This window comes from Cetorhinus maximus, chromosome 16 (assembly GCF_964194155.1).
Source record: "Cetorhinus maximus chromosome 16, sCetMax3.hap1.1, whole genome shotgun sequence".
In the NCBI taxonomy this organism is placed as follows: Eukaryota; Metazoa; Chordata; class Chondrichthyes; order Lamniformes; family Cetorhinidae; genus Cetorhinus; species Cetorhinus maximus.
Window position 1 is genome coordinate 89,958,533 of NC_135894.1, and position 23,517 is coordinate 89,982,049.

The window sequence follows — 23,517 nt, forward strand, 5'->3', positions numbered from 1 at the left end:
CATCTGGGTGGATCTACAGTCATGTTGGGTCTGGGTGGGAAGGGAGGTAGTCACAGAAGCCATCTTGTCAGGTGGAGACATGGAGATATGATGTGCAGCCACAGCTGGGATGCCCGTAACAGCGTCACCCACGTGATAAATGAGGCTTGGAGGACTTAAACCAAAAGGTAAGCAAAATTAAATTTAACTGTGATGGAAAAAGTGTGCCACAGGCAAAATGAAAATATGTGGTTGCAAAGTGAGCCATAGGACGCGAGTGCAATATGCACAACGTTTAATACATCAGATAGCAACTAATACAAGAGAAAAAGCAATTTTATTTGAAATATAAAAACCATGAGAAGCACAAAGTTTATAATAGGCAACTTTGTAAAAAGAAATCAGTGTACATTAATTTAAAAACTCAGTTAATGTACAACCTGTACAATTGCTGATTTAATTATGATCCAAATTCGTGTAACATTTCAGATAACATTCAGTTGAATTTGCTTTAGTTTAAAAGTAATACAGAAGAGTGTGGGATATGAAGATAATGGGGGCAGGGATAAGATTTACTCCTCTGTATGTAACAGGTTATAAAAGGGAAGTGTATAAAGAACAAACTTCAAAGAGAAAACAGGAAATCTTCCCTCTCGCCTTAGTTCCAGCAATCCAGAGAGATCAACAGACTGACTCATCTACAAACTTCCTATCAATCAGTTTGACTTTTCCATATTGCATGTTCTTTTTGCTTTAAAAAGGAACCAATCTTAACACAGCACTAGAATATAAGCCCATTATATTACACAGGATATGTCAATGCTGTGTTGAAAACAACTGATTGTTACAATTAATTAGCCAGCAACTCCATCATCATTCTATGTGACTATCAGGGTGATAGAAGGCAAATTAAACAGACCTTGGTCTTTTCCCCATCTTGCAATTCCTATTCGAATTCAGTTGCTGAACTGCACAAGAGATATGAGATAATAGGAAGTTATTATAGCAAGGCAGTATTCTCAATTTTGATGCAGATTAAATCTGGAAGAACATGAAAGCAAACTGAACACATTTTTGCTACCAGATGATCTTTCATCTGCCACCCATAATTTTCTCTCCTGCATTTTGGACACGGAGATTATTTTGAAATACTTGAGGCAGCAGAGGCAGATTCAGTGGATAAAGAGACTGAGAGAATGCAGTATTCCATCTTAACCACTTCAAAAACTTTTAACATTTCCAACTATATACATGTGTGCAATATGCACAAAATATGATTTACAAACACCGTGTACTTCTGTCACTAAAAGCACCATCGCAAAAACCCTCATGGGAAACAAAGATACTAAAACATTTCTGATTCTTTGAAATAATTAAAAATATATAAAACATTTTTACTTGAAGCCTGTATGCTGTCCTTGTGGGTACATGACAGGGCTATGATATTACTGATAGTCTTCCTTTCCGTGTTAATCCAAGTGTCGTATCAGCAGGGAATAGGAAAATTAGGGTGAATATCAGAAATAATCATTTGGCATGGGAGCAGAAGGTGGAATTTGTTAATATAGAAAGCTTTGTAAACATTTATATGGGAAATATGGATAAAATTACAATTAGAAGTCAAGGTATTTCAGGAACCTCCACACTGGTCAGTCATCAGCAATCAGAATCCATTTTAATTTTGCATCTGTGTGCAGTTTACACGTGAACTGACATTTAAGAGGGCAGTATTAACTCGAGTGTGACCCAGAACTGATTCCACAAACACTGAAGCCGAGCTTCACACTGCTCAAAGGCTGGATATTTGTGTAGTATAGAACTTGTGGGAGATGTGAAGCTGGGTTTAAATAGTGCATAAGCAAATGGCCTGTCCAATCTGATGACATTATAACTGGCAACTCCACATTGTAAGCAATTCATGGTTTGCTAAGTACTTGACAGGGCACGTCTTAGGGAACCATGGTAAGGCACTGCAGAAATTCAAAAATAAAAAATATTTTTATTAAGTGGTCCACTGAATATCATCAGCGTTTTATAAACATTCTCTAATGTTATGAAAAATAGCCTCAGCAGACAAGTGTAGCATCATACATAAGCAGAGATCGCTCCCAAAGATTTGCAGTCCGTAATGTAAATCAGGTGTTGCACGTGCACCTCACAATGTACTGCCACAAGGAACAGGCCAGTGGAGTGCAACTACAGACTAACTCTATATTAAAATAATGGATTAGTCATGGCAGAAATTACTTTATAACTCTGCTCCAAATAGCCCATGACATGCAGATGTAACATGACAGAGCAGTTAGTTAGGGCTGCACACTCCAGGCAGTGCCATCAAAGCTGAACTGTAGCTAGCAATAGTTCATTATTTGGCAGCAAAAACAAATGAATCCCTCATAAGGACAGATACATGACCCTGAGTGAGATTCATTCACAATTACAAAAATATATTCCAACTCTCGCAAAAAATGGTGGAAGGTCCTACTATCACATGCAGTAAACCACCTTTTTAACTGCTGGGCATCTCCCAAGTAATCAAGGCCCCATTAAAACTCAATGCTTTCAGGCAGGAAGCAAAGATGAAAGGGAATAAAACATTACAAAGTGAGCTTATCACTTGACATCGAGGAGTTAGAACATAAACACCCCACCATAAGCATTTCCTTTACAGTGCAAATGTAATGAAAGAGTAATTCTATTTTTAAAAAATTCTACTGCTTTACCAGGCGTGGCTCCTCAATATTGGGTAGGGTGAACACATAATTCCTATTAAATATTCACTAGTACTTTTGTTTCTGAAATGATGAACCCTGAATGCTCTTAAAATGCTAGGATGTGCTCTAAACAAATAGTCCTGGCATTTTAAAAGAGCCAGTGAGGAACATAGGACTTAGGAGCAGGAGTAGTCCATTTGACCCTTCAAGCCTGCTCCGCCATCAATAAGAGCATGGCTGATCTGATTGTGGTTTCAATTCCACCTTCCTATATGCCCCCCATAACCCATGCCTCCTATCAAAAATCTATCTAATTCAGCCTTGAATAGTTTCAATGACCCTGTGAGTAGAGAGTGTATTTTTAAAAATTCATTCTTGGGTTATGGGTGTTGCTAGCAAAGTTGGAATTTATTGTTCATCCCTAGATATCCTTGAGAATATATGTGGTGGTGAGCTTAATGTAAACACAGCTGGTAAATTCCTACACAGCCCTGGCAGGGACTCAGGTGGAAATGAAAGTACTGAGCAAGCTTGTTAGTTATAACAACATTGTGGTCCACTAATAATAAAATAAACATTAATTTATCAAAACTTTTTGTAAACAGCAAGTGTCTCTAGCTACAGAGACCTTGTTTTAAGTAGTATAGACTGTAACCCCAATCAAAAGCTATTACAAATAGCACAGTAATAAGCATCTGTTGTGCACTTAACAAGTCTGCACTCGCAGGGCTGCGTAGGAGTATACTCCTGGTGGGTGAGGCTCTCTGTGAGGAAGAGCAGGTTCATAAAAATACCGATTCACCTCAGTCTGCTCAAAGTGAATCACGTTTATAACAATTCTGTCACCAGACTGATTGAGCCCACTAATTGGTATAAGACGGTAATAAATCATAATGAGACAAGTATACAGACAAATGTCCCCATTCACAATTACAAAAATACCTTGTAACTCTCGCATGCATGGTGGGAGGTCCAACTAACCAGTAAAGTTCTACCAAAGGGCTTGGAACATCATAAACTGATCCCACCAGTGGCAACCTTTTCAATACCAGCAATTTCATGCTGTCATTATAAACTGCTCAGGTTTACAATGTCAGACTATAGTTTTACAGTACTGGGAGTTTTCCACAATTCAAGAGGACACAGTACAGAGAAATTAAACTGGCATTACAAATTCTTTAACACAATCCTGGTAACAACATAGTTTACAACTTATTCAATTGACAGGGTGTTCAGTTAAAATATAAACATTCAATGTCATTTCACAGTTTCCAAAACTTCCATTTGACGGAAGGTTTTACAGGCTCATTACTTATGGCTTTTACAGACAGCAGTTAATACAAGTTAATGCAGAAGGCACAGTGTGTAACCTCGGTTGTAAACTGGACCCAAGGTAAGTAACAAATGTGGGAAATGGCTCTACCACTTTGTCCAGTTTATAAACTGGATAGCCTGCTTTTCTTTTCCAGTATCTTAAATTTTTAAAAATGTAAACCAAACACCAAATAACTGAATGGTAAAACAGAACTCTGTTCCTCCCACCAACCTAGCCTACCCCACATCACCATTTTCCTTCTAGCTCACGGTGTGGCAATGTTAGCAAGGCTTCAACAAATTGCCACAGAACCCAAAATTCCACTTCCAATCTAAGCCACTGTCAGGTTTTGGGAGCTTGGCAACTTCCCTTGGAAAGGACACCTGCCCCCCAATGTTTAAAGCTGTGTTGCTGGCAGTATGAAAGAGGAGTTGTTTATAAGGATTTCTTTACAACCTGATGCATTATCGGGACAAAGTGTTGCTGCCGGGCACTATGCGTGGGAGGAAAACGCCCACTTGTGTCAACTTTGTTGTTTTACTTACTGAAGGTACAATTACTGAGGGGTCTGTAACACTATGCTGATTGAAAGATTGGGGCCTCAGCCACTCGTTATAAGCCCAGTCTAGATGTCACAAGTCTCACGCCTTGTCCTCTACATGTGTTCTGGCAACGTGGAGGGGAGGGGCCCCAAAATGGGTAAAACTGCAGTTGGGTAAACACTGTAGAGCCTGCAATGGGCCCAAGTGAATTGGCTAGGCAATTCTCATTTAATGAGAGAAATCAAAGTTCACTGGGGCTTCAGTTGTAGCAATCCCACAATGCAATGGTGCTGCTCCATTCCAAATTTTCGAAAAGATATTATTCAAATACATAAGTTGGCTGTCCCTCAACTCAAGAATGATGTTTACCCAGGTTTGTGAGTTTCTGCCGTGGGTCTTCATGGGCTGATTCTCAACTTACAGATCTTTGGACACATGAGGCAGGGCGTTCCACGAGGTACTGGGCTCCAGAGTGCGGATTTGCTTCCTTTTCTTTCCTTCTCTGCTTCCACTTTGCCCCATCATTAAGGCTTTTGGACTCAAAGCACCATGCAGCTTGATGGACAAGCTGTCGCTATTTTGAACAATTGGTAGCAAGCTCCTCCCAGTCATTAATCGCAATGCAGCTACACTTTCAAGGACAGCTTCAGAGTGCCTTTGACACCATTTCTTTATTCTCCCCTGGAACACTGGCCAATTTGAGAGTGGAGAAAACAGGACCTTATGGAGATACTTTTCAGCCACCTGGACAGTGTCTAGATTCTGCAGGAGTTTTTCCTGAATGCTAGCGGAACTGGTTTCAAGGAGGACATTAGTGTTTGTTTTAACAGTCCTCTTGAACCCGGAGAATGCAGTGGAGGCATTACTTATGGAATTTCTCTAGCATTCATATGTGTCACGGTCCAAGTCTCACTGGAATACAGGGCAATGACTGCCCTGTGTACTAGGACTTTTGTTGACTTGTAGAGGTTTTTATTGTCGAACACTCACTGTCATAGTTTGTAGAAGGCTGAGCTGGCACAGCTGATCCAGTGTTGGATCTCCTCATCAATGGTAGCCTTTAGAGAGGCAGCTGCCAAGGTATGGGAATTGCTAAACACATTCCAGTTTCTCCTTCAACATATATGGCAGGTGGAACATTTGGCTGACCAGGTGTGGGCTGATATACGAATTTTGTTTTAACAACATTAGAGGACAGGCCGAGTCTGCAGCGACAGTGCAGATTTGATGAGATCGAGAGTGGCCTGCAAATCTGATGCAGTATGGGCAACGATACTGCAGTCATCTGCAAACTTTGGATCATATCTATGTATGACATTGGTGTGGAATTGGAGTCACACATATAGGTCAGACAGGATTTGGATGCATGTTTCTGTCACTGATGGATATTAATGAACCAACCAGTTAAGAGCATGGATTTGCAGATGGACTCCAAAGCTTTGGCCGCAACTTCATGATAATGGACAACGACCTTCCACATTGTCGGGCTGAAGCGGAAGTATGGAGGTGAAACAAGAGTAAAAGTTGCACTGATGCCAGCCACAGGCCATTTATCTCTTATGCTGGGATGGTTCTGTGCCACAGATGGAGGCAGTACTGTGATATAAATGGGGCACTGGTCTAAGCATCACAGCACAAAGCAGTGTATTACTGTCAGAGAGTGCAGGCTGCTCATCAGTTACAGCCAAGTGGCTTAGAACTAATTCCAAATGTTGGAAAGTTCTCAATAACAGGAACATATAAAGACTTAGAAACCCAAACAAACCCTTTAGTTTTATTTACCCACTGAAGAGTAACTAAAGGTAAATCTGAGTCACACTCAGGTGAGACTCCTCAAAAAATCTTTCTAAAAACTTGCATTAAAAAAGACTTTAAAAAGTAATATTTGTATTTAGCGACAAAGGAGGAAACGGTGATTGGGCATAGGAGGAAAGCTGGTTTGCAGATTGTCAAATTGAGATCATTTCACAGGTACGTTCACCACACACACTGGGGAAAAGCAAAGATCATTGCAAGAGAAGTGAGGACACTGCCCACTCACCACTGAGTCATCTCTGGAGTCAGTCAGCTTCCTCTAGGGGATCAAACAGTGCCAGGGGCTGAGCCCTCAGCCATTTGGCAGCCCTCTGAATCTTCAAACAGTGCTCGGGAGAACAGGTCTTAGACTGACACTTGATCTGATGTCACATCTGTGCAGTGCCTTCTCGATAAAACTTTGAGAGAGAGAAAAAGATACTGCTGAGCGGCACGGCACAGCAGTCACAAGTTCATGCATACATTAGCACTGGCTGAGCAGCCAGAAGGGTAATATGTCAAAGAGGGACCATACAGAAATAAGGATACTTATATGGGATAAAGTAAGTTTGTGTCAATATGTTATGATAGGAAAGTAGGAAAAAATGGTTCAGGCTTGGGAAGGGCAATCGTGAACAGACACCTGGAAGTATTTCTTTACAAAGAGGAATTGAACAGACGGAACAGGTTGATAGGAAGAATGTCTATGGCCAAGACACTGGACTCAATTTAAAAAAAAAACAGCTGGATATTATAATGATAAGATAGGGTCCTAATATTTCCTTCTTTGGCTTGGCATTCATTATACTTCTGTGAAGCATCTAGGGGAGCTCTTCTACATTGAAAAGGTGATACATAAATGCAGGTTGTTGCTGGCTGCTTTTCAGGCTGGAAAGGCCTATATCATCTGAACCTATCTTGTCATCCCCTGAATCTCAACAATACAATCGCAGGTCAAGCTCTTCCTTCCTGCCAAGAACAGCATTGGCAATGGTCTACAGTTAAGAGAAAGAGGCAGAGTCAGGGACCACCTTTTCATTATTCCAGACCAAACAGGATGAAGGCTCTGAATTATATTTTTTTGTTTATAAAACATTCTCATGGAAAATAGATCCATACATATAGAGCTGGTATTCAACAGCAATTCGGTTTCCCCCAACACTAGCTACATGCTCAGCCCATCTTGTGTGTAGCACAAGGAAGGGAACAACAGGACAAGGTCAGAGGTGAAACCGTCCCCACCCACTCCTGCCCCTTATCTTAAGCATATTTCCCCTAATCACAGAGATCTTTGCATTTATTTTATCTTCGGTTCCACTGGTTTGCTGGGGCCTCACATGTTTGCAGTGAAGAGGACCGCAGGCCTGCTGCCCAGCCTCCAAGCTGGCTAGTACAGGAATGGTGGCCTCGTTCATCTGCCTTTGCCTTGGAAACACATTTCACAGAACAAACTGCAACTACATGCAGAAGGCAAAAATAAGAATTTGATCCAGTATCCATTTGTTAGTTCTCTAAAGCACTTGAACATGCAGCAAGAAACAGTGGCCTCTCAATTCTGATAATGTAGAGTCAGCAGGACCCTGTTATATTTTAACTCCAACCCCCCCAATAGCTTTATTTAGGCAACTTTCTTTAAAGAAATTAGGGACCAGGGTTTTACTGATTCACCACCGGAAACCCTGACTATCCGATTATCTGGATCCCAAGGCCGCGTGCTACTTTCTCCAACGTTTCAACAGGGTCAAGGGAGGAGATGCCTTCATTCCTTTCAGGAGCAGCAGGAGGTCCAGGTGCTGACTGGGCTACATTACTGAGGACAGAGTAAACCGGGGAGTCATTTCCAGAAATCTCTGCATCCTGCGCACCCCTTTCAGGGGGCTTTGGAGAGCCACACTGCATTGGCTGAAGGGCCTTTGGTGAGGGCTTGGCTGGCAGGTTGGTGGTTTCCCACTGACCAGCACGCCTCAGTCGTGTGGCAGCAACAAGGTAATCCTCCTCCTCCTTGCCTGCTCTGCCAGCGGTGGATCTTGCAGACAGACTCTTGCGGCGGGATTCTGGTGCATGGAGACACACTTCCGTCACCTTCCTCCGGGGTCCACGCCTCTTCTCCAGGTCCTTGATGATCTGTTGCGTCAGTTCAACAGTTTCATAGCGAACCATGTGCAGTTGTAAATACCCATCTGCGTGCTCTTTGTATCTAGACAGTTAAAACAAAAAAGAAGGGTATGGGATCCACTTCCATTATTAGATGTAAAATATTTAATTTGAATGGAAGAGGGGTGTGGTTGAGTGGTGCAGTGGTCTAGGTATAGGCCTGTCACCTCTGGAACTGGGTTCAAATCCAACCCAAGTGGCTCAGAGAGTCACACTGCTGGTGAATTGGGCAACCTTAATTCAACACAGAATAAAATGGCACTCAACTGACAAAGCTCACTCAGAATGCCTACTGGGTGCCAAAAATTGAACAGCACGAATGCTCTTCAACCCTGTCGGAACACAAAGCCCAGACGGGAAATCTGAAATTCAGTGAAGGAACCTAGTTCTTGCCCTGCTATGTCTACCCGGAACTGGACTGAAGCTGCCCAATCTCTTTCACATGGAATCTTGAAGGTAGAAGAATTTGTACCCATCTGGATCTGAACCCAGGTAGCAGAGGTGAAAGGTCATTGTCTAAACCAGTGCAACACCCAGCCAACCATGTATGAGACTTTTCAAATTGAGGAATCAAACTCTTTCCATTTCAGGCATTTACTAGAAGGCCAGGTATATCAGAGTAGAGTATCCCAGGCTGCTTTGGAAGGCAAAGGAGGAGATAGCAGGGGCCTGACATTAATTTTCAAACCCCCCCTGGCCACAGGACAGGTGCCAGAGGATTGGAGGCCAGCTAATGTGGTACCATTATTCAAGAAGGGTAGTAGGGATAAACCAGGGAACTATAAGCCAGTGAGTCTAACATCAGTGGTAGGGAAACATTTGGGAAAAATTCTAAAAAAAAATCTGAGGGGCAGAATTAACCTCCACTTGGAGAGGCAAGGATTAATCAAAGGTAGACAGCATGGCTTTGTCAGGAGGAAGATCCTGTCTAACAAATTGGACTGAATTTTTCAAGGTGACTAGGTGCGTAGATGAGGGTAGTGCAGTTGATGTAGTCTGCACGGACTTCAGTAAGACCTTTGACAAGGTCTTGCATGGGAGACTGGTCAAGAAGGTAAGAGCCCATGGGATCCAGATCAATTTGGAAAATTGGATCCAAAATTGGCTTAGTGGCAGGAGGCAGCGGGTGACAGTCGAAGGTTGTTTTTGTGACTGGAAGCCTGTTTCCAGTGGCATACCGCAGGGTTCAGTGCTGGGTCCCTTGCTGTTTGTAATGTACATTAATGATCAAGACATGAATGTAGGAGGTATGATCAGTAAGTTCGCAGATGACACGGAAATTGGTGGTGTGGTAAATAGTGAGGAGGAAGGCCTTAGACTACAGTGCAATATAGACAGGCTGGTCAGACGGGCAGAACGGTGGCAAATGGAATTTAATCCTCAAAAGTGTGAGGTGATGCATTTTGATAGGGCTATCAAGGCAAGGGAGTACATGATGAATGGTAGGACCCTAGGAAGTACAGAGGGTCAGAGGGACCTTGGTATGCATGTCCATAGATCCTTGAAGGCAGCAGGACAGGTAGATAAGATGGTTAAGAAGGCATATGGGATACTTGCCTTTATTAGTTGAGGCACTGAATATAAGAGAAGGGAGGTTATGTTGGAGCTGTATAAAACGTTAGTTAGGCCACAACTGTGTGCAATTCTGGTCGCCACACTATAGGAAGGATGTGATTGTACTGGAGAGGGTGCAGAGGAGATTCACCAGGATGTTGCCTGGGCTGGAGCATTTCAGCTATGAAGAGAGAGTAGATAGGCTGGGGTCGTTTTCTTTAGAGCAGAGAAGGCTGAGGGGGGGACCTGATTGAGGTGTACAAAATTATGAGGGTCATAGATAGGGTAGATAGAGAGAAACTTTTCCCCTTAGTAGAGGGGTCAATACCATGGGGCATAGATTTAAGGTAAGGGGCAGGAAGTTTAGAGGGGATTTGAAGGAAACTTGTTTCACCCAGAAGGTGGGGGGTATCTGGAACTTACTGCCTGAAAGGATGGTAGAGGCGGGAACCCTCACAACATCTAAGTAGTATTGAAATGCCATCGCATACAAGGCTATGTATGGGCCAAGTGCTGGAAAATGGGATGACAGTAGATAGGGGCTTGATGACCAGCGTAGACACGACGAGCCAATGGGCCTCTTTCCGTGCTGTAAAGCTCTATGAGATAGGTGTGAAGTGATGCTCCCTCTATTCTGCCCAACATGTATCAGCCAGCATCTAAATACACAGTCCTAAGCATTAGCAATGTGATTTCCCGCAAGGCAAGTTATTAACCAACCAATTTTTAGGTAGTCAGTAACTGATAGGATTAAGGGGCCCCTTTAGTGATTAGTTTACATAGATAAAAGATGTGTCTTCTGAAAGCTTAATCGGTTTGTTGGAACAAAAAGGCGATAGAAATCCTACTATGTCTACCAATGCCCAGTGAAAAATTATTTTAGCTGTTTACAGGCTGGCCAACTATCTGAACACACTTTACATTGCATCTGTTGTGGTTATTAGATAGTTCCCACATGCCATTCTGTTCATACAGTTGTTTATACAATGATAGGATTTCAGTTTCTCATTTTGGTAATTGGATTCATTCCTTGACCCCATTGGAAATGTTATTGCTTCAGTGTCTACTGGATGTAACTTGGTCAAAAAAAAACTAGATTCGTAATGGGTAGATTAACTAAAATGGTCCGAATGGTCAAACCTCATCTCCATTTTAAGTGGGATCTCTCTACCTGCAGTATAACTAATTTTGCCCCATCCATTTTTCATAGAAACATCACTGAAATCCTTGGCTTGCTTGACAGCTCTCCTGGGTCTAAATCGGAAGGTTTAAATCCTACTCAGGCAGGTTCATGTTATGTGTGGAGTAAGCTGTTTGCTCAATCCAATGTTAGGATCATAAGTAGAGTAAAATTGATCTGAGAAGTAGGAAGTGGAACAGCAAGACATGGTGGCCTTAGGGTTAGGTTAAAACTGAAACAAACTGGGAAAGTGGTAACCAGAGACAGGATGCTTCATCAGAACACCCAACCAAAGATTTAACCAACTTTTCTCTTTCAGATGCTACCTAGCCACTGTGTATGTATATACACCTATATATGCACATACGCACACCCAGACTGCCTTTTAAAAATCACCCTTTGAACTTTCTTGAATCATTGAGGACACAAGAGGAAAACAAAACATTTTAGCCTTGCACCTAAAGGCAATATACAGTTCACTGGAACAAACAATATGAGCAATAATCGGTATAAGTCAACGCCCTTTGACTCTGGGCAAACTATACTGTCCTACCTGAATCGTGCGTGCCCAGAAGGCCACTTCAGCTGGTGCATCTTACGTAGGTGCATTGTTAGAGTGTAAGCCCAAGAAAAACACTTGGCGCAGATGTGGCACTTGTATCGAGGCTTTGTTTCTCCCTGAATAGGAGAGACACATCAGTAACCCATTGTCCCATTGTATTGTTAACTTCAAAATGTTTTGAAAATAAAAAGCAACATTCCTTTTACCGTCCTAGTGCCATTAAATAAACAATGGTCATTAATAGTCATTGTCCTCCTGGGAGCTATTCTTCTCCAATGTGGCAGCCATGCTAGGAAGAGTCAATATAATACTCCATTTATGTTCCAGTGGTTGCATAGCATGTGTTCTGAACTCGTCAACATCAACAGCACAGTTGCTTGTAAACAGCGAAAAGAAAAGGACCCCACAATTCTGTCCACAGATGTGACATGGTATCAGGAAAATTGCACACAGACCTGCAACGTGGAAACCCACTAAGATTCAGAGAATAAAAAGTCATAGGTCTGAATAAAGCCAGAAGGACTCCGCACCTCAGTCAAAATGCCACCGGAGGCCCAATTCCTGAAGTCCTGCCCCTGAACCTGGCTCCTCCCATTTTTGCCTGGGGAGGGGGAACAGGGGAGGATTGTACTTTGCACATCCATGGCTCATGGAGACAGCTGCACATTAAAAGCGAAGGTGGCTTCAAACAGAAGCAATTTTCATTACTGGGATTTCCAAAACACGACTCATGGACTTTAGACATTTGAGGCAATTTGAGGCGGAGTTATTTAAAGAGGCCCGGCGCCCCTTTGGGAGGGGCCCGGCGCCCCTTTGGGAGGGGCCCGGCGCCCCTTTGGGAGGGGCCCGGCGCCCCTTTGGGAGGGGCCCGGCGCCCCTTTGGGAGGGGCCCGGCGCCCCTTTGGGAGGGGCCCGGCGCCCCTTTGGGAGGGGCCCGGCGCCCCTTTGGGAGGGGCCCGGCGCCCCTTTGGGAGGGGCCCGGCGCCCCTTTGGGAGGGGCCCGGCGCCCCTTTGGGAGGGGCCCGGCGCCCCTTTGGGAGGGGCCCGGCGCCCCTTTGGGAGGGGCCCGGCGCCCCTTTGGGAGGGGCCCGGCGCCCCTTTGGGAGGGGCCCGGCGCCCCTTTGGGAGGGGCCCGGCGCCCCTTTGGGAGGGGCCCGGCGCCCCTTTGGGAGGGGTCCGGCGCCCCTTTGGGAGGGGTCCGGCGCCCCTTTGGGAGGGGTCCGGCGCCCCTTTGGGAGAGGTCCGGTGCCCCTTTGAGATTGTTAAGAGTACACATGAATGTCTGTAAAACGTGGATAAGCTTTGTGGAACTGTCAAGCTGTTGTCATTTAAACCCACTAGCCATTTAAATTTTTGAAAAAAATCCAGTCTGCAGCCGAAAAAAATCAGTGCTTACTATTTCACTGTTTGTTGACATGCCTAACATTAAAGGGTTACTGCTGCTTGACTGCTTCCACAACCTATCATCACAGTGGGGGACCTGTAAGTTCACAGTTTGATTCTCAGCTCCAAGTGGTTATAAAGAGATTTTTTATATATAAAGAGTCTTTATAAAGAGTCTTTGATGAGGGACTATAAATACAAATATATATTTTCATAAAGGATTAAGTACTTGAAGGGATTTAAATGTTATCACTGAGAATAATCTGTTTTTAATATAGTGCAGTTTGCAACAGACACTTGGAACTTTATTTTATTTCATCCTACCATGACTCCGGAGGTCCACCCTTGGTGGATACTGGGTGAGTGGGCACCGAGGGTGTGTAAACGCAAAGGGCGATGGATGTGGGGGGGGCATGGGTTAGCATGAAATTTATACAGGGGCTATAAAGGGTCATGGGGATGAGTTGGGGGCATGGGTTGGCAAGAGGGTATGAGGGGCCATGGGGGGTAAGTGGGGAATGAGGAGGCTTGCATTGGCATGGATGGGGCATGGAGAGTGTGTCGGGGGTGAGAGATGGCAGGCTGCTTTTTGTTTTATTCTTTTTCTTATAACTGGTATGAAGTCCCAGAACACTGAGGTGTACCTTTTAACCAGCCTATTTTGGTACCCGGCAGCTCTTGTGGCTGCCTCTGCACTGTTTCTGGGTTCATTGGGCCTGATTTTTGTTAGCACCTGCTTCCCCAGAACAAACCTCCAAAGCTTCAGGGCACTTTCTCCCAAGTCGAGTTTGCGGAGTCGGGAACGCCTCCTTCAGCTTATAGAGTCATAATGGCACAGGGCACCATATGGCCCATCGAGACCGTGCAGGCTCTCTATAAAGCAATCTAGTCTGTCCTGGAGCCCTGAAAGTTTATTTCCCTCAAAGGCTCATTCAATTTCCTTTTGAAATCATTAATCATTGTCACTTCTACCACTCTCATAGGCAGCCAGTTCTAGTTCATTATCACTTGCTGTGTAAAAGTTCTTCCTCAACCAACACCCCCACCACGCCCCCAGTGCGTCTCTTGCCCAAAATTTTAAATCTGTGGCCCCTAGTCCCATCTGTGAATGCGAAGCTTTTTTTTGCCTACCTTATAATGTTGTACACCTCTATCAAATCTCCCCTCTCCCAATATAGCCTACCACCTTCAAAGATCTATGCTCATGAACCCCCAGGTCTCTCTGTCCCTTCACACTCTTTAGAACGATGCCATTAATTCTATTTTTCCTCGCCCAATCCCTTCTGCCAAAATGCATCACTTCACGCTTCTCTGTATTAAATTCCATCTGCCATTTGTCTGCCCATTCTGTTTGCCTACTCATGTCCATTGCAATCAATTGACCTCATCCTCACTGCCTGCCACACCTCCAAGTTTGGTATCATTTTCAAATTGAGAAATTTTACTCTCCATTGGTAACAAAGATCCAGAGGAAGACAAAAACAAAGGGAGAAATGAAAAGAGAAAGATAAAAAGAGTAAGGAAAGAGTTCTATGCCACTGGCCAGAAGTGAGTTCAAACTCAGGTCTCTGAGGTAAAAGTAAATGAAATCCCACATTACTTCATAGGTCAGTTGTCACTTGGTCACCCACCTCGTGTATTCTTCTGTAGTGCTGTTTAAGGGTTTGCACACTACGGGCACTAAAGTTACATCCGTCAGAGCTGCAATGGTACGTAGGTTCATCATTGTGCGTTTCAATGTGCTTCCGCAGGTCGTACAAATTCTTAAAACTGAAAGTGAAGGAAAAAAAAATGAAGCAACTTTTAAACATAAGAAATTTTAAGAAAAAGGCACCAAGTCCAACAAGCTGGTCTCCTTTGATATATTAACCTGACCAACACACCTCTCAGCTCACAGATGAAATCCCTAACTCTCCCCAAAAGAGATTTCATTATCACATCTCTCAATCTGCAAGCCCCAAAGTCAAGGACAGTTTATTTTTTTCTATTCATTCATGGGATGTGGGTGTCGTTGGTTAGGCCAGCATTTATTGTCCATTCCTAGCTGCCCTTGAGAAGGATGTGGTAAACTGCCTTCTTAAACTGCTGCAGACCATATGGTGTAAGTACACCCAAAGTTCTAATAGGTACCCTCATAGCACTGTGATATGCAAATAGCCCCTGGTATTTTTATTTTTGTATTGTTCCCATGAATTCATTCAAATATATGGAGAAAAATAGTAAAACTGGCCACTAACAAATAAAACAGAAGAATGGTAATACCACATGGCATAACTTCTAAGACTTTATGTTAAAATGACAATTAAGATTAAATAAAAAGTTTGTTGGAAGTCTCTGCTCTGCCTCAAAATGAACCCAATGAATACTTAATCAAATAATGATCATGATATACTCCCTGAACTTAATGGCTAAATTACAGATAAACCACCTTCTGCCACTGCATAATTCACTGAGTAACTCTCCAGGGAATTGATTAGTACGGAATTCATGTCAAGGGGATCAATGAAAACATGAAACCTAACTGAAATGGAGCAGAGAAATGGAAGCCTCTGTGGCTTCAGGCAACTGGGTATTCTGTTAAATATACCAATTAGGTACAATAGTTAAACTCTCCATGCCTTGCTGCTACATACTGAAATCATCTCCAAAACAAGCCACAGCTTGCTCTACTACATCATTCCTAGACAATGCATATAAGCTGATCAAATTTAAAAGACCAAAAACCTCTCTCTCAATTTTGCCAGTACTGCTAGGTAGAACTGGTTCTGAGTCAGCTGTAGGTACAGGATTGCTCCCTACCTGTAATGAGCCAAAGGGCCAAGTCAGCTTTCACTCACAGCAGTAAAATACACCGTCCAGGGTGCTTTTGAGTCATAGAAGCCAGGAGGATCTAAGATTTTGCTCCAATCTGTGCTGGGCTACCTGACCTGAGACCTGAGTCAAGATAGTAGTGGACACATCACAAGTGCCCAAAGATTCCAAGGATGAGCAGTAGAAAAGAAGACAGACACACACAGTTTGGTGGCAGGTGTGGAAACTCGATTGAAAATATTCACGCAGGGAGTTACAGGAATGAACGGCACAGTTTTGGAAGCCAACATCACAAGGAAAGGGAAAGAGAATAAATGGGAGGTTGGAGATGGCCGGTAGTTTGCAAAGAGGGGTCAAGGCTGAGCATTTTGTGAAGGGGGCGGTGATGGTGATTTTGAAAGGGAAGAGGTGAGTAGCTGAGAAGAGAGAATTTACAATGTTAGCTATCATGGAGGAGCCAGGGAGTGAAGTTTGGTAGTCAGCAGTTAAGTGGAACTGGATCAAGGGAGGAGGTGGGTCTTATGGATGAGATAAGTCGGGAACGTAGGCAGAGGAGGAGGGGCCCAAAAACACCACCATCGGGCGGTGTGTCAATTTCAAAATGCCGCTCCCTGTGTAGCAATAATCACCAGGGTGGGGGAATCCTACTCCTCCAGCTTGAGGCCAATTAAACCTGTTGAAAAGCTTGTTAAGAGCTCATCAGGGTTTGAACTTGAAAGTGTTAAAGGAGCACATGGGTAACACGAGCCTTCAGAAACAGATGAGCTGATGGGGGGGGGTTATTAAAAAGTGGGGAGCCAGTCATGGTTGCCCCAGATCATCATCCTGACCTCATAATAGGACCAGTGGGGTAAGGAGTGGTGGGGGAGTAACTCAGCTCTTGGTAAGGCGCTGCACAGGTGGCAGAGAGTGGACACTCAGCACCTGGGCATTGAACAATGTTGGCATCTCACTGCCATTGCAGGACAGAAGAGCAGTTGGGTAGCCATCTGCCTAGAAGGAAGACAGCAGCTGGCAATAGGGGAACGGTCCTCAGATTGGGTGACGATGAAGATCAACCAAAAGTTGGAAGACCGAGCAGCAGGAGGGCAGAGGGGAGGAAAGACGGGCAATAAGGAATGGGGGTTATACCCTCATCATAAGATCTACTGCAGGAGACTGCGCCTTTCCAGGCAGATGTGACCCCCACACTGAAGACCTCCCAGCACGGGCCATGCCCTTCCAGTGGCCTTGAACGTCCTCACTTCTGGCTCTGCTGTGCGCCTTCGTGGCATCTCGCAAGCGGGAACACTCCACTGCATCTCACAGGTTACTGATATCCTCTTTGCCAGAGCTGGACAGCACATTCATTTAATGACAGACACAACCTCACAGGGACAGAGGGTTTTGCCACTATTGGCCGTTCCCCTAAGTGCAGGGCAGTTTTGATTCCACCTTTAAGGCCATCAAGGCACCCAGCGACCTGCCAGTGAGATCCATCAATAGGAAGGGCTTCCACTCCCTCAATATCCAACTAGCTTGTAGACAGAGCAAGAGCCTCATATGTGTGTTTGCTTTCCTGGCAGCTGCCATGACTCCTTCATCCTCTGCCAGTCCAGGCTGCCTCAGATTTTCACTGCAACCCCAAAAAGCCTGTGGATGGATCCTAGGAACAAGGGAAAACCTTGAGGAAACAGTAACAGACCTCTTCACAATAGCCTAGACACAAGCACAGAGGTGATATAACCAATGTCACCTTCTCACTAGGACAACCATTGAGCAAGCAATCGGGCTTCTGAAGATGCAATTCTGATGCCTGGATCAGTCATGTTGTGCCCTCTAATAAAATATCCTACTGCAAGGGTTTAGGTCATTGTGATCCGCTTCACCAAATGCTGTGTCATAACAAGGATAACATCCAGATAGGAATATAACAAAATAAAGCCATCACTTTATTCCTGATTACAGTACCTAGAAATTTGGACCAATACTTTTCTTTACATACTTTGCCACTTTATTGTATAAACAAACTGATTGCAATCTGAACAACAACCACAACACTACCTGTTCTCACAGAAGTCACACCCATACGGTCTCTCATCACAGTGGCGGAATTTGATATGTGTCCTTAACGAGGAGAAAGTAGTGCAGGTCATGTCGCAGAGTGGGCACTTAAACTGGTTCACTGGCAAACAAAAACACAAAGTAAACTGTTAAAGAAGATAGCTTTTTACTGGGTACAAAGTATTATGAGACAAAAGTCAAAAGACTGCCTCTTTTTAATTATTTTCCCTTCTTAGCTTCTTTCTCCCCCCTTCTATCCCCTTATGTGAAAGGGTCTAGCTTCAACTATGAGATGAAGGATCTGGGATTCTGTAGACATGGGTGGAATAGCAGGGGTTAAAATGTGGCAGGAGGAAACACTCAATGCTTCAGTGCAGCAACGCATTGATTCTTAGATAGCTGCATTTCTTCACTGAGAAAAGCTCTTTTACAAAATGATCAACAAACTAAATTATAGATCCAAACACTAATGCATCTCATGATCAACAGCAATGGAGAGAGCAAGGGTGCCAATTCAGTACCTCTGACGATATCCAGAAGAGCGTTTCCATCGAGATTTCTCTTTGGGGTCGTATGGTAAAATATTGGCCATTGTCCATACAGGGTCTGGGATAGCATATTTTAAGCAAAATCAGGGAGATCATAATGTTCCCTGGCATCAAAATCCAAAACGTAAAAGGAAATGGTCTGGCTGATACTTCAGTGCAGTACTTAGGTAGGGTTGCACTGTCTGAGGTGCTGCCTTTTGGATCAGGTGTTAAAATTTAGGTTGCGTCTGCCCTATCAGGTGGAGATACAAAATGCCTTGGCATTATTCTAAGAAAAAATGGGCGCCCTCCCCAAATTCCAGGCCAATATTTATCCCTCACCTAACGTCATTAAAAACAGGTGATCTGCTCATAATCCTATTGTAGTTTGTGGGACTTTGTGCTGTGCGAAATAGCTGCTACATTTACTACATTACAACTTGGCTGTGAAGCATCCCAAGGTCATGAAAGGCATAACAAAAATAAAAATACCTGGAAAAACTCAGCAGATCTGGCAGCATCTGCAGAGGGGAACACAGTTAACGTTTCGAGTCTGTACGACTCTTCAACAGAACGAAGTAAAAATAGAGAAGAGGTGAAATATAAGCTGGTTTAAGGGGGCGGGGGTAGAACTGGGTAGAGGGCCAGTGATAGGTGGAGATAGCCGACCTGAAAATTGAAATGATGCTGGGTGACGTCGGGAGTTCCACCCGACGTCATCCCGTGTCATTTTATGCGTTGGCGAGCGGGACCCGCCGCCCCGCCCGCCGACCTCAATATCCTGCCTTATGTTTCTCCTCACCTCTTCCAACAACCCTCCAAACAGTCAGCCTTCAAAGGTCACAGCTATTGGCGACTGTCCCCCAGTTGTCTGTATCGATGTCTGTCATCTTTATATTTTGCATGCAGGTGTTCTTTATACAACTGCACAATGTATAAGGAATAAATTGAATGATCTGCAGGACCAAATTTAACTTAGTGGGTATGGCATGGTAGCCATTACTGAAACATGGCTGCAAGACAGTCAGAACTGGAAGCTGAATATACTGCACCAGATTATAAAGTTTACCAGAAGAATAGGGGATCTGGCAGGATGGGAAGAGTTGCATTAGTGGTTAAGGATGAAATTGCTTCAACAATATGAGATCATATAATGAAAGGTGAGCGGGCAGCAGAAACTTTATGGATAGGATAGGAAATAGAAAAAATTTAAGACTGTAGTGGGCATTGTATAGGCCCCCTGTTATTCGCAATGAGATGGCATAATGTATTAATGAAGAGTTCAGATAGACATGAGGTAAAGGCAAAGTGGCTTTATTGGAGGATCTAACTCCCATGCGGATTGGGTGATAAACCCAAGTTGGAACTCCCTCCCTAACAGCACTGTGGCTGTACCCACATCATATGGAGTGCTGTGGTTCAAGAAGGCAGCTCATCACCGCCTTCTCAAGGGCAGTTAGGGATGGGCAATAAATGCTGGCCTAGCCAGCGACGCCCACATCCCATGAATGAAGAAAGAAAAAGGTAGTAAATATCCTGAATCTGTTCAGGATGATTTTCTGCAACAAAATGTCTTAGAACCAACAAAGAAGCAAGCCATATTAGATTTAATAACGAGGCATGAGCTAGATTTGGTTAACAGCCTAACAGCACATGAACATTTATTTATACTGATCATAATATTGTTAGCACTGTTCAACATTGTGTTTGAAAAGGAGAAACCTGAAACAGCTTCTAAGAGTCTAGATTTGGGAAAGGCCGTCTTCAATAGGATGAAACAGAGATTGTTCAGTTTACTATGGACAATCTGTTAAGGGGTAAAATGAGAGAAGATCAATAGGAGATGTTCAAAATATAATCTAAAGTGATATAGAACCAGTTTACACGCACAACTGGCAAGAACTCTACCTGCCAAAAAAAAACCCATGGATAACTGAAGAGGTAATAGCACAAGCTAAAAGCAAAAACATAGACAAATACAAAAGAAAGCACAGATCCAATCGAATGGCAAAGACACAAAGAACTTCAAAGCATGACAAGAGATAGTAATAGCTACAGAAGGGAAAATGAAAAGAAACAAGGGATATCAAAATCAACATAGAAAATATTTACAAAAAATATCTGAAAGGAAGACTTGCATTTCTATAGTGCCTTTCACAATCACAGGATGTCTCAAAGTGCTTTACAGCCAATGAAGAATTTTTGAAGGGTAGTCACTATTGTAACATGGGAAGCATGACAGCCAATTTGTGCACAGCAAGACAGCAATGTGATAAAGGCCAGATCATCTGTTTTAGTGATGTTGATTGAGGGATAAATATTGGCCAGGACAGTGGGGAAAACTCCTTTGCTCTTCTTTGAAATAGTGCCATGGCATCTGTTGTCTGAAAAGTAGCAAATTTCTTCAGTGAATTCAGAATGGTTTTCAATAACAAAGCAAAGGAGCAAGTCATATTAGATTTAATAATGAGTAATGAGCCAGGTTTAGTTAACAGCCCCACCTGAGAGGAGAGACGTTTCACGTCTCATCAGAAGACAGCACCTCTGACAGTGCGGCACTTCCTCAGCACTGCACTAGAATGTCAGTCTGGATTTTTGTGGTTAAGTCCTGGGTGTGGCTTGAACGCACAACTTTCTTACAAAGAAGCAAGCACACCTAACGACATGGACTCACCATAACTAATGTAAGCAAAACATAGTAACAAAGAAAATAATGGCACTAAAGATTGACAAATCCCCAGGACTAGATGGGTTCCATCCCAGGATTTTAAAGGAAGTAATCTTATAAAGTTCTCCCGATTCAGGAACTATTCCCTTAGATTGGAAAACTGTGCATGTGACAGTTAAGAAAGGTGAGAGATGGCTGGCTGGCTGACGCGCTGGGTTTGGAACAGAGTCTGGCTGCCGGGCATGGGCCAGAGTCTGGCTGCTGGGTCAGGTGTGGGGGAGAGAAGGGCTGGATGCTGGGCTGGCTGCCGGGCCCAGTTTGGGACAGAGAGGCGGGCTAACAGGCGTGGGACAGAGCGTCTGGCTGCCGGGCCAGGTGTGGAGAGAGAGAGGCTAGCTGCCGGCCGGGTGGGGGAAAGAGAGGCTGGCTGCTGGGCATGAAGAGGCTGGATGCAATGACGCACGCATGGTGGGAGTGAAAAGACACATTGCTTGAAGATGAGGGAGCAAGAGAGTGTGAATTAGTGTGGGCGAGGGAGAGAAAGAGAGAGGGAGAGAGAGAGAAAGAGAGCTCGCGTGGGGGAGAGAGAGAATGCAAATGAGTGTGGAAGAGTGAGTGTGCATGGGTGTGTGGGAGAGAGAGTGTGTGGGGGAGAGAGTAAGTTTGAGTGACTGAGTGAGTGTACAAGAGAGATGACTGAGTGACTGTGGGAGAGAGAGTATGTGAGAGAGTGAGTGTGGAAGAGTGTGAGTGAGAGTGTGGGGGTGAGAGAGAGAGTGAGTGGGTGTGGGATAGCATGTTAGTGAGTGTGGGAGTGTGTTTGTGTCTGGGCTCACTCGCAGTCTCAGGATTCCCACTCATCCTCGCCTCTACACACCAACACATAATCACACCCACTCACAGTGGGTGAGGGCGAGTAAGTGAGCATCAAGAGATTGGGAGTTGGCCATACAAACAGACTCTGTCCCTCTCACACTCTAATGCTGATCTATATTAATTACTCTTTTTTAATTATCAGTTTATTGCTTTGACATTCCTTTATTGTTGCCAGCAAGTTGTTTCTTTTCTTCATACCTCAACTTTACTTTGAAATTCATGTTTAATGTTGTGCCAAGCCTTATCTTTCCAAAATTTGCTAATCAGAAATGAAAATGTGCCCCACCCGCCCCCAAGTGAAAAGGCTGGACAAGCCTGGTCCACAATTAAGGATAGGGTGACTGAACACCTTGAAAATTTTCACCCGACCAGAGAGATCCAGCATGAATTTTTTGAAGAGGTGACTAAAGTAGTGCAGTCCTGATGAAAGGTCACAGACCTGAAATGTTGGGCTGGATTTCACGTAGCCCTGCCAGGCTTGTTTTCGGCAGGGGGCATGTAAAATAGGGCAAGCACCCAGCCCATCACCTTCCCACCCATTCCCAAGCTCACACCCATGACATGGTAAGTGGGCAGGTGCTGAAATCAGCCATGTGTAAATAAATAATTAAGGGCCAACTGAGCTGGTTAACAAGCCAAAAGCCAGGTGATCCCGATAATCCACTGCCCACACCATAATATGGTTGCTGTGGGCAGGCAGGTGTAGGTGGAAGCCTGTTTTTTAAAAAAAAGGTTTTAAAAGGGCAGAAAGGGGAGGGGGGGGGGGTGGTTACTATCTTCAGGGGGTTACCTTTGCACACTGGGGTCACCCCTCCCTAGGTTAGTATACTTCTCTTCCTTCCTAGCCACCTGCTTTCCAAATTCCACAATCACCCCGCTGCCTAAGCTGGCAAAACTCTCCCTGCCCCATACCCTAGACGTGCCTCACGTTGGGATTTATTAGACCGTCTTCTTGGGACTGGTTGCAGTCCCGGCAGCGCTCACTGCTGGCTGTGTCGGGACTGCTGGAGCTACCGGCCAATCCAATTGGTTGAAAAGTTCTTGAGGGCAGGACTTCCTCCCCAGTAAGGGGTGGAAGTCTCACTGTCAGACAATTTAGCCCACCAACAGCTGCGGGGTGGGCTTGCACAAAGCGAGTCGGCTCCCAGCCAACTTTCCTTCCTAGGATGGGTGAGCCATCCACCCGTCCAGACCTACTGAGCATTTCTAGCATTTTCTGTTTTTATTTTATGACAGAAGTAGTGGACAGGGGCATGTTTGTGCATGTTATTTATATGAACTTCCAACAGGCATTTGTGCTAAAGATCCTCATAAGAGAGTGATAGTTAAAGAGGAAGCTCATGGAACAGAAGGAAAATTAGTTAGGAAATTGGTTGTGCCGCAGGAGAGGGATAATAGGCATGCACTCTAAACGG

At 44.2% G+C, this 23,517-nt stretch overlaps 1 protein-coding gene across 1 annotated transcript in view; it reads right to left on the bottom strand.

Annotated features, from left to right (window-relative positions):
- Positions 1 to 298: 298 nt before the first annotated feature.
- The window catches only part of LOC144691817 (histone H4 transcription factor), a 35,799-nt gene continuing 12,580 nt past the window's right edge, over positions 299 to 23,517 (bottom strand). The window contains exons 7-11 of the mRNA XM_078560329.1: positions 18,032 to 18,152; positions 14,809 to 14,947; positions 11,786 to 11,910; positions 6,592 to 8,541; positions 299 to 947 (exon numbers count right to left, since the gene is read on the bottom strand). Coding sequence (XP_078416455.1) covers positions 8,028 to 8,541; positions 11,786 to 11,910; positions 14,809 to 14,947; positions 18,032 to 18,152 — 899 coding nt within the window. The 3' untranslated portion in view covers positions 299 to 947; positions 6,592 to 8,027. The remainder of the gene's footprint in view (positions 948 to 6,591; positions 8,542 to 11,785; positions 11,911 to 14,808; positions 14,948 to 18,031; positions 18,153 to 23,517) is intronic.